General features: G+C 41.5%; 1 protein-coding gene across 2 annotated transcripts in view; it reads right to left on the bottom strand.

Moving 5' to 3' along the window:
- LOC311234105 (cytosolic phospholipase A2 zeta-like) overlaps positions 1-12,250 on the bottom strand; it is a 163,311-nt gene that overhangs the window by 9,178 nt on the left and 141,883 nt on the right. For both annotated transcript variants that reach the window (XM_084321219.1, XM_084321220.1), the window contains 3 exons: positions 12,137-12,248; positions 10,378-10,485; positions 5,791-5,970 (listed from right to left, as the gene is read on the bottom strand). In XM_084321219.1, coding sequence (XP_084177345.1) covers positions 5,791-5,970; positions 10,378-10,485; positions 12,137-12,248 — 400 coding nt within the window. The remainder of the gene's footprint in view (positions 1-5,790; positions 5,971-10,377; positions 10,486-12,136; positions 12,249-12,250) is intronic.

The raw sequence follows: 12,250 nt of genomic DNA, 5'->3' as shown, positions 1-12,250 counted from the left end.
AAAACCTGATTAATAGTGAAACTCTATAGCCTCCCTCCAAGCCTCTCTGACTTATTCTCTCTGTTATTTCGGGGGTCACGCCGAACCATGTATTTATATATAAAGTACATGATACCTAAGCTGAGCGCATACAGTACAGATATCCTCATAAGTATCTATTAATTCGTATCAATTAGATACTCTTTGGGCTTGTTTGTATCTACTTATCTGAAAGAGTTGAACTAATTATTTTAGAAATATAATCTGATTGATTGGGGTAATGAGGGATTTAACATTAGCCTATAGATTATGCATTTAACTTGTCGGCGAGGCTATTGAGCCGTACTGTATTGTACCCATTCTGCAATCTGTTAATAAAGTTTTCAATCAATCAATGCCGTTAGAAAATCAGGATTTCTGCAATCGACACCTGCTGTCTTTTCAGGTGAGGCGGCCGCGCGCAATTATCCTGAGTATCAAGTCTGGTTCGAATTAACGAGAGTGAATCAGCGTTCGAGGAACAGGGAATGCCCGGATTCAAACATCGGGTTAATTGAATCTGGATAATGGGACTTTTGATCGACTTAGTTGAACCAGGTACGGGGAATAGGGCCCATGAACATGTTTGTCTTACAATAGCGAGGAGGCCTGTGACGGTTTGAATCATTTGGCCTCATGGTGGTGCAACTCTCACAAAATTAAAAAAATTTACTCAACCGCTTGTCTGATCATGATGATTTTTGAAATATGTTGTTCCATTAACACTTTGGGTGCCGGGAACCGTCTTTAGACGTCTTTGCTGGCCATGCTAAAGTTGCCGGAGGACGCGTTACGTCGTCCTTATATCAATATTTCAAAAATCTGCGATCGGATTCATATGTCCCCTCCGCTGGCCTGAGATCCACCAGCAGGACCCACTGAGCTCTCTGGCGGTTCAGGAGCGCCATCTGGTGGCCGATCGGCGCAATCGCCAAACAGGATGTGCCATAGAGGTTGTGCTAGACGTCCGTAGTACTTCCGGGCGCTCGCTATAGGTCATGGGACTCTGGCTCGTCACGCTACACAGTGATCGATTGGCAATAACTCGATAAACAACATGATTTGGACGTATATACCATTATACAAGCTGGAGATGGACCGGGTAAAAATATATCCCATAATGATAAGATTTCTACTCTACGATGATCGCCCAACGGCGCGCGGAGACTGGGGTGAGTTTGAGCGTGTAACGTTACCGTCTCCGATACTAACTGCTATTATCAACATTTGACCCACATTAGATGATTAGTATAACGCTGCCCACGGAATTATAAACGCCCCCTCGCCCATCCGGTCAACATCAGATGACGTGTAGTAACTTCTAGAAGTACGTCTAGTTGGAATTTTTTATATCGCGCTGATTGCCATCAAACTGTATTTCATCATCAATATAATGCATTTGGGGCTATATATCACGTTCTGGAGAAAGCTGCAGAAAGAGATGAAAACATACTTATACATTAGACCATACTTTACTATGAATATGTGAATGAAAAAGTTTAACGTTGCTACACAATGAACAATACATATAGGACTTTGAATGGGCCCTAATAATGGCAATGTAGCAATAGAATTTAAAAAGTTATAGCCCTGCAAAGAAGGGGACTTTCTCCATAGACAAATAGCGCTGGCAATCTATGGTATATCATGAATTTAACCTTAGGCAGCCAAAGTGTTAATAGGGACTATTTTAGTCAGTTAAAAAATGTAACCGTATGAATGAATGAATGAATGAATGAAAACTTTATTAACAGATTGCAGAATGGGTACAGTACAGTACAGCTCAATACATACAATTGTTAAGGGGATGCAGACCAGAGAAAGACTTTCGTCTTGTTTACATCAGGGTCCCCCATTTTCAATTCATCGTAACATATATGACATACATGACATACAGATAGACAGTACTGCTACATCTATACATTTATGACATACCAGATTTGCAATTACAGTACTGTTTGTGATACAAAAAGAGTCCAGAAAGAAAGGAGTATATACATTAGGCGTAGAAACTGTACATTGGATTGGGTAGGTGGGGGTGGGGGGGGACTGTACATTGGAGGTGGTTGGGTGGGTGGGGGGGGGGGTTGGGTAGGAGTGGGGGGGTTGGGTAGGAGTGGGGGGGGGGGGGTTGGGTAGGAGGGGTGGGTGGGGGACACTGTACAACTGTACAAACAACACTGTACATTGGATTATTGACAAGACCATACTTGGTAATTTACTGTACATTGGAGGGGGTTGTGTTCGGACATTTACAGGGGCCAGTTTCGAGTTGCAGTCTCCCTTAGGTGTTTTTTGAGAGTGTTTTTGAAAGTGGGTAGTGATTCACATTCCTTTACAGCTTTGGGTAGGGCGTTCCACATTGATGTGGCATAATTGCGAAACGTGTTTAGTCCCTTGTTTGAGCCGAATCTGGGTTTAACATGATTTGTGGAGCTCCCTCTGGTGTTGTGATCGTGGTATTCACTGACCTTTGGGAAGTATTTTGTCATGTACATGGGTACCTTGGTCGTGTAGTGTATCTTGTAGACCAGGCCCATTGCAAGTTGCTGTACTCTGTCGTCTACTCTAAGCCATCCTAGGTTGTCAAAGTGGGCAGGGGTGAGGTGGGTTCTAGGAGTAAGGTCAAGCAGTAGTCTGACCAGTTTGTTTTGAGATGTTTGTAATTTTGTTTTTAGCGCCTTTGAGGTGCTTTGGTACCATGAGGTGCAAGCATAGTCGTAGTACCCTTGAATGAGTGCTCCTGCTAGAGTCTTCAGGGTATTCTTGTTTACCAGTGAGGAGATCCGGTACAAGAATCGTGTTCGTTGGTTGACTTTTTTTTATTACATTGGTTGCCATTTTGTCACAGGAAAGATTTGCCTCTAGGATGGAACCCAGGTAGGTAATATCTTCTTTCCTTGTGACAATATTGTCACCCACTGTAACTGAGAAGCCGTCGGTCTTGCTGAGTTTGTTATTTGAACCGAAGAGAATGGACTCTGTTTTGCCCATGTGTAATGATAGTTTGTTATCAGCGAGCCATATGCAGATTTTGCCTAGTTCTGAGCTGAGGGTTTTTTCAACCTGTAACTTGTTCTTGTCAGAGACCAGCAGGGCTGAGTCGTCCGCAAACAGGAACAAGTTGCAGTCACAAGCTGACGACATGTCATTTGCATAAATTAGGAACAGTAGCGAACCTAGTATGCTTCCTTGTGGAACACCACAGTTTACTGTGAGGGGGGGGGATAGGGTACCGTTTACCTCCACCATCTGCTCTCTCCCCTCCAGGTAGGATTGCATCCAGCTCACTGATAGACTATCAAAACCAATTGCTTTTAGCTTGTCAATCAGAATGGTGTGATTGACAGTGTCGAAGGCCTTTTGTAGGTCCAGCATGACCATGCCGCAGTATTTGCCCGCGTCCACCTCTTGTTTGATGTGGTCGTTTAAATAGAGGAGGCATGTGTCAGTGGAGTGGGATGTTCTGAAGCCAGATTGGAATTCGTAGATTAGATTTTTTTCCGCAAGGTATTTTTCGACCTGTTCGTATACAATTTTTTCCATGACTTTCGAGATGGAGGTAAGGATAGAAACAGGGCAGTAGTTGCCTGGGTCTAATTGACTGCCTTTTTTGTGCAGAGGGGTCACTCTCGCAATTTTGAAGTCCTTGGGGACGTGTCCCTGTTTTATGGAGAGGTTTATTATGTGTGTGATGACTGGGGTGATGGCGGCTGCTGCGTCTCTGAGGAATTTGGAGGGGATGTTGTCATGGCCATATGACATATGATGACTGGGGTGATGGCGGCTGCTGCGTCTCTGAGGAATTTGGAGGGGATGTTGTCTCATGTTGACTCATGGCCGTATGACCTTCAGATCCAATAATACTAAATAAATGTACTCAGTAAAATGTTCAATGTGAAAGTAGCGGTAATATGGGGAGATTGTTAAGCCCTGGATGCACCCATTCTTCTAGTGTTAAAGGGGAACTATCTTATAAATGGCCTTTTTCAGTGTTTAGCATTGTTTCCTAGCTATGTGGACTTATATTAATAGGATCTATGTCTCTAATTCTCATATTGGCGCATTCTTCCAATTCTCCTCTCACAATATTCACCCTCACTGAACTGAGTCATCTGAAAATGTGCATATCTGTGATGTCAGAGATTTCTCAGCTGCATAATAATGTGGAAGTTGATGTGGCAGTTGGCACCAGGCCACACAGTGGTTGGAGCCCAGCCTCAAAACGGCTTAAGATCTTGAGGTAGAAAAATGCTGTTTTTGAGTACTTGATTAGAAATACAAAACAATGAATCTTTTTGAAAAGAAACCTTACAGCGGTGTTCCATAGACTCACAGGAATTGTGTAAAAGTGCCCAAATAGTGAAAGAAATAGTAAAATAGTTCCCCTTTAACCCTTTCTCTGCCACGCTTATATCCATCCTTGTAGCCAGTCTGCCAGCTCTATTTGTCTATGGAGATGTTCACCTACTTTGCAGGGCTATAACTTTTTAAATTGTATTGCTAAATTGACATTACTATGGCCCATTCAACACCGATTAGCTATCGTTCAGGATGTTCATTTTACTTTTTCATTCACACATTCATACAAAAATACGGTCTAGAGTATAAATATGTTTTTATCGTTTTCTGCAGTATTTCATAGAACGTGAGTTATAGCCATAAATGCATATATTAGATCATCAAATGCAGTTTGATACCGATTGACGCCAGATAAAAAACGTCAACTGTACAAGGTCCCAGACGTTATGACTCATCATGCGCGGTTGACCGGATGGGGGGGGGGGGGGTCGTTTATAAGTCCGTGGCCGACGTTAAATCATTCATGTAGTATGGGTGATATATAGATCAGAGCAGTTTGTATCGAAAATGGTAAACAAACAGGCTGAAACTCACCCCAGTCTCCTCGTAGCGTTGGGTGATGAGCGTGGAGCAAAAAGATTGCTATTATGGGATGTTGATCTATGCAATCCATTTCCAGGTTGTATAATACTATATATGTCCAAATAATGTTGTTTATTGAGTTATGGCAACGGATCGCTATCCAGTGTGTCAAGATGGAGTCCCGCGAGCGATAGCGAGTGGCCGGACAGAATAGGGAGACACACCGGCGTCACAATTATCGACATCCGGTTGCAACTCGCTGATCAGCCACCAGGTGGCGGTATTGAAGCGTTGGAGAGTTGAGCGGAGATCTACAGCACCAGTCAAGGATCCGTGGGTGAAATATGAATACCATGACAGAAATTTGAAATATTGATCTCAAAGACGCTGTAAAACGTCATTGGCAGATTACGCATGGCGAGGAATGACGTGGTAGGGTTAACATTAAACTGGAAAAGGGTTAACATTAAACTGGAATTAAAGATGTAATCAAAACATAAATACAGCAGTATTCCCGCCAAATCCTTCCTAGAGACACATACAGCACTACCAAATTGCTGATCGAAAACCACTGGTCTCTTCTTTTAAGGTACCACGATTCGACAATGATATATTGATGTTAAAATGTCACGTTCCAATTGTACATTTTAGGTCATGATGGGGAGTGTGGGAACAAGTGAGAGATAAGCATCAGATACAGGGGAGGAGACGGTGGAAGCCTACCCTTCCAGGTGAGAGATAAGCATCAGATACAGGGGAGGAGACGGTGGAAGCCTACCCTTCCAGGTGAGAGATAAGCATCAGATACAGGGGAGGAGATGGTGGAAGCCTACCCTTCCAGGTGAGAGATAAGCATCAGATACAGGGGAGGAGATGGTGGAAGCCTACCCTTCCAGGCGGTAAAGTTGCTGTGTTTATTGTAGTTCCAGTGCAGGACGAAGCCACGCATGAAGTTGTACACCTCTGTGATGACCGGCCGGTCTCTGAAGAAGCTAGTGACCACTTTGGCTGTGTCTGTGACTGGCTTTAAGATGTAAGTGTCCAGGGTTGTCAATTCCATGTCTTCTTCTGTTGAGAGAAGATTTGGAGGGTTACCAATGCAAATTAAAGTGACTTAATATAATACACAATGTGGCTTTTCGTGGACATTTCTATCTAAAAGTAATTCATGATCTTAAAGTATCATGAATGCATACATTTGATTGTTTGCATGGGTGGTCCCAATGTTGAATTAAACAATTTCCTTACATCATTTATATTTGACTTAAGTACATTTAACACCAGGTTGTTGAGTAGCTATATTGGCCCAAAGTTTCAACTGTACTCTTACAGAGTCAAATATACACTGTGTATCACAAGATCACATTGGAGATCAAGAACAAAGACACAATAGAAGCAAAGACACATTATGACGTTAAAAGGCACACAGTGTCTTCATGGCTGCAAAGGCAGCACATAGTCATACTGTACCAACGTCTCCCTCAGGGGAAGATAACAGCAACTAACAGGACTAACGAGACTTTACCCCTTCATGCGCCATCCAATGGTTTCTGTCAAAGTCCTTAGTTACCATGGCAACCACTCACCGCAGAGATCATTAGTCATTTTAAACATCTTTTAAAACACACATTTAACCTCAAAATGCAGTAGATTAAAATGTCACTCAACATGAAATGACATCATATTTCTTGGTAATAAGTAGCTTTGTTCACCATCTTTAGCTTTACGGATTTCTCCACTCAAAACTCTGTGTTTCTGTGTCTTCATGATTGCATAGCCAGGGGTGGGCAATTATTTTTCCCAGGGGGCCGAATGAGCAACTGAAAATATGTTGGAGGGCCGGGCCAAAATTCCAAACTCAATTATGCATAATATACATTTTATTTCTATATAAAAAGCAGTAAATGGCATTGTTTTGACCCCTGGTAATAGTGTATGTTATTATTTGGCAATTAAAAGGTGAGGTTAGCTTTAAAAAATATCATTGATTCAAATAGACTTTTATTTCCAAAATGATAAACAAAATGTGAAACATTAATAACAAAGGGCATTTTGAGTTTCATATACTATTGAAACAAGGATTTTCTTAGCTTTCTAAAGACATCACATCATCTTATAGCAAAAATAAACAAGACATGTCACTGAACTGTGTAAAGAAAAGTGTCCCAGTTTTGTAGCCTTTTTTACTTTACATGCCTATATTAAACATTTAATGTTTTCAGAACTGTGCAAAAAAAAGAAAAAAAATATCAAGTGTCCCATTTCACTTGTTATATTTCCACATTTTAGTGTTCTTCAGTTATTTTTTTTCATTCAGTGTGAGAAATCCAGTCTCTGTTGAGCTTTAACAAGTCCATAAAAGTCAGGTTGCATGTCTGAGGTGGAGATGCGAAGCACAGCTGCCAGATGTTCATCAGTGAGAGAGGATCTGTACCTGGACTTGGTAAACGTCATGACTGAGAATGTCTGTAGTGTTCACATATGTAGGTGGATCCAAAGAGAACCAACATCTTCTGAGCATGTCTCCTCATGTTTGGAAAGTTCTCCTCCTTGAGAGCAGAGTAGAACTCTAGCAGTGATGCTGACTTAAAGTGCTCTTTCAGTAGTGAATCAGACTGCAGGTCAATGAGTTCAAGCTGAACAACTATCAACACTGCAGGTAAAAAGGGAGAGGAAACCAGCTGCATTTCATCCTCAACCTTTTTGAAATCTTGAAAATGCCTTGAAAATTCATCATGCAGTGCTCCCAACATGGATGAGTACCTGTGCCGGTGATCAGCTGATGGTTTGACTTCTTTCAGGGTTTTCATGTGTTTGAGATTGTTGCTGCCTAGTTGCCTTGAAATTAATTGCAACTTTGTCATGAAGGCTTTCACATGGCTATGCATTTCATGAGCAAAAATGCCCTTGCCCTGCAGTTGTGTGTTCAGTAGGGATGGGTACCGTTCACATTTGAACCGATACGGTACCGGTACCTGTGAATCGATACCGGTACCCAACGGTACCTTTTTTCTGTACTTTAGTCTCTAAAAATTGTATCTACCTACCTCAGTTGTGAAAAAAATAATCCAAACTTCAAATAACCACACTTTCGACCGTTTTCAAATCCTAGGTAAGCGTATAATTGTACGTGTGAAACAAGAATATCCTGAAGACTCTGGCAGGAGCACTCATTCAAGGGTACTACGACTATGCGTGCACCTCATGGTACCAAAGCACCTCAAAGGCGCTTAAAACAAAATTACAAACATCACAAAACAAACTGGTCAGACTACTACTTGACCTGAACCCCAGAACCCACCTCACCCCTGCCCACTTTGACAACCTAGGATGGCTTAGAGTAGACGACAGAGTACAGCAACTTGCAATGGGCCTGGTCTACAAGATACACTATACGATTAAGGTACCCATGTACATGTCAAAATACTTCCCAAAGGTCAGTGAATACCACAACCACTACACCAGAGGAAGCTCAACAAATTCAAAGTATCCTCACCTCATCCATCACAGTCTGGTACGGTTCCACGGACAAACACACCAAACACAAACTCCAACGCATCACCAAGACAGCCTCCAAAATAATTGGCTGTCCCCTCCCCTCTCTGGACTCCATCTACACCTCACGCACAGTCACCCGCTCTGTTAAAATAGTCAACGACCCCTCTCACCCAGCACACCACTTATTCCAGCACATGCCCTCAGGTCGCTACAGGTCCATCCTAACCAGACACACACGTTTCACAAACAGTTTTTTCCCCACAGCAGTCCGAACACTGAACACCCTGGCCCGCCCCCCTTTGCACAAACGGGCAAGCATCTGTCACCGACCGACACTGTTACCGTGACTGTCCTATATGTATTTATGTATATATGTTTTGACGTTTTTGATGTTTGATGTCTGTTTCATGTTTGATATAACCAGTGCTCAACATCTGTACCGAAAACAATTACCACCAACCATCGTTGTGTGGCATTAAAGTATCTTGTATCTTGTATCTTGTATGTTAAACCCAGATTCGGCTCAAACAAGGGACTAAACACGTTTCGCAATTATGCCACATCAATGTGGAACGCCCTACCCAAAGCTGTAAAGGAATGTGAATCCCTACCCACATTCAAAACCGCTCTTAAAGAGCACCTACGGGAGGCTGCAATTCGAAACTGGCCACCGTAAATGCCCAAAACCCCCACCACCTCCTAATAGACAGTCTCCTCCCCACCGCATGTATATATTCCCTCCCCGCCGTATGTATATTTCTCTTCCACCCACCCACCCCCTCCTAATGTACAGTCCCCTCCCCATCATATGTATATACTCTGTCAGGATCTAGGGGTAACAGTACTGTATATTTGAATACCGTTTATGTCACAAATGTATCAATACTAAATACCTATATGTCCCTATGCCATAAATGTCATGTATGTTGTGTATGTCATAAATGTCTATATGAATTGAAAATGGGGGACCCTGATGGAAACAAGACAAACGTCTTTCTCAGGTCTGCATCCCCTTAACAATTGTGTGTATTGAGCCGTACTGTATTGTACCCATTCTGCAATCTGTTAAATAAAGTTTTCATTCATTCAGACATGAAAAGAAAAAAGTAAAAAAAAAAAATATATATATACCGGTATATATAAAAAAATATATATATTTTTAATTTTTTTTTAATTGTCATGTAATCTTTCGCGGTCAGAATCATCCCGCGGGCCGTATCCGGCCCGCGGGCCGTACAATGACCAGGTCTGTTTTAGATGGTACTTTACTGTAGATAGCAAAGCAAAGCAAAAATTTGATGGGGGGGAAGTTGTCTCTTGACCTCTCACCTCAAGATATCTGAATGAAAATGGGTGCACTGGAACCTCACAAGTCTCCTCTTTACAGCCATGACCAGTTTATGCTATTGCTATTATATATATATATATATATATATATATATATATATATATATATATATATATATATATATATATATATATATATATATATATATATATATATATATAATATATAATATAATAATACTACAATACTAAATAATAATAATAATAATAATAATAATAATAATAATAATAATAATAATAGCAATAGCATATATATATATACTATATATATAGTATATATACACATTATATAATATATATTATATAAAATCAAGTTTGTTCAACTGTAAAATATCCCACTTCCAGTAGATCATTGTAACAACTCTTTGATAACCAACTTTTAGGGATCCTAGGGTTGGGAGGTATTTGAAGGTACTGCATACTGTCATGGATCTATGCAAAGGCTCTGAGGCGTTCTGTTTACATAGAAATTGAATAGTGAAACTGGGCAAGTGAGCTATAACCCCTATAAGATAGTTTCAGCTTGCCAACATAAACATTCTAAATGGACTACATTTGATTTCCTGTCAGCTATTGACGTTAGCAACAGTTCCGCTGACACTGTGAGCGGTGAAGGTGGAGGTACTGTACCAATGTTGCTGATGTCGTGTCCCAGCAATGAACTCCAGGAGGGCTTGGTGCCTGTTGAAAACCTCCACAGCTGTGTGAGGTTAAGAGAGAAGGCACTGCTCCAAATACCTGGTAATGTTGAAATATGAAAATGAGTAGATAAATGATAGATTAACCTTAAAGGACCATGAACATTGCAGTGTCATGCATATAACCATGAAGACAGATGGGGCTGTTTTCGTGCTGGTGCAAGGCCGGCAAAGTTGCAGACACAGATTAATTTGCGTGTGAGACAGACCATCTAACAAAACACTCCTCAGAGGCATGTGCACAAAAGGTTGTTGCTCGTATTAAAAATAGATTTTCGAGCCACTCCAACTAATAGTGTCCACATCTGAGTCTTCTTCAGGGGTGTGCTAGACAGACTGTGATGTTTGTTTGTACAGTGTCTCCCCCCCCCCCCCCTCAATGTACAGTTTTGCTTGTTTATACAGTGCCCCCCCCCCCCCCCCCCCCCCAACCACCTCCAATGTAGATTACCCAGTATGGTTGTCAATATCCCAGTGTACCCAACCCCCCCCACCCAACCTCCTCCAATGTACAGTTTCTACGTCAAATGTATATACTCCCTTTTCCTGACTCCTTCTGTATCACAAACAGTACTGTATTTGCAAATCTGGTATGTCATAAATGTATAGATGTAGCAGTACTGACTATCTGTCATGTATGTCATGTATGTCATATATGTCCTGATGAATTGAAAATGGGGGACCCTGATGTAAACAAGACGAAAGTCTTTCTCTGGTCTGCATCCCCTTAACAATTGTGTGTATTGAGCTGTACTGTATTGTACCCATTCTGCAATCTGTTAATAAAGTTTTCAATCAATCAATCAATCAAGACTGTGAAACGCTGGACTATCATTGGTGTGGGTGCTGGCTCAGGTCGCTCTGTCGATTGGTCCACAAAAATCTGCGGTCGCAGCTATTGCGAATTCACACTTGTTTTTAATATAATGCGCAAACATTTTCTTTTGCACAATTTCCTGATTTAGAGTCCTCCGTGAGTGACAGAAGACATGTCACATTTTGTTGAATAATTGTTTATCTGTGCACTGCCTCCTATCATATATATCTTTTGTTGTGTCAGTCTGGAGATCACGTATTTGTCTTAAATATGATAAAAATATATAATGGAAATTACTTTGATTTCAGGAGTAGGCCTCATTTACTTTTACATTTAGTCATTTAGCTGACGCTTTTATCCAAAGTGACTTACAAGTTCTGTACGACAAGTCATCAGGAAGGGCACAACTCTATCAGCTGAGTAACAATGTTCATCAAAGTGTTGAGTGCTACAGTGTAGGTTGGTAATATTAGGACAAGTGCACTCCAAACCTGTGTGCTGCATTGCACCAGGGATGCACTATAGTCTCTCTGGTCACCAGATTAACAAAAAAGAAAAATTGGACACACCCGAATGCGCCAGAGCCCTGAGTTTACACCTGTGCTTGTATCTAGATTTAGGAAAATAGGACCCATAGACATAGACAATGTAATCATACCATGCACACTTGCTCCCACACAAGAAAGAGAGAGAGAAATAGAGAGAAGGAGAAAGAGAGCGAGAGAGAGAGAGAGAGAGAGAGAGAGAGAGAGAGAGAGAGAGAGGAGAGAGAGAGAGAGAGAGAGAGAGAGAGAGAGAGAGAGAGAGAGAGAGAGAGAGAGAGAGAGAGAGAGAGAGAGAGATAGTATTTATGAATGAGACGTTTTACTCCCACCTATCAGATAAGGGATGCTGGTTTCTGGGAGTTTCTTCATCATATGGCCGAGGTAGAATTCACTCCCAAAGTCCTTGGTCTGAACAAACGCCCCGTACTTTGGGAAGCCCACCT

This window comes from Notolepis coatsorum (genome assembly GCF_963971535.1).
Source record: "Notolepis coatsorum genome assembly, chromosome: 9".
Lineage (NCBI taxonomy): Eukaryota > Metazoa > Chordata > Actinopteri > Aulopiformes > Paralepididae > Notolepis > Notolepis coatsorum.
Note: the sequence above shows the minus strand (reverse complement) of the source record. Positions and strands in the feature narration are given on the sequence as shown.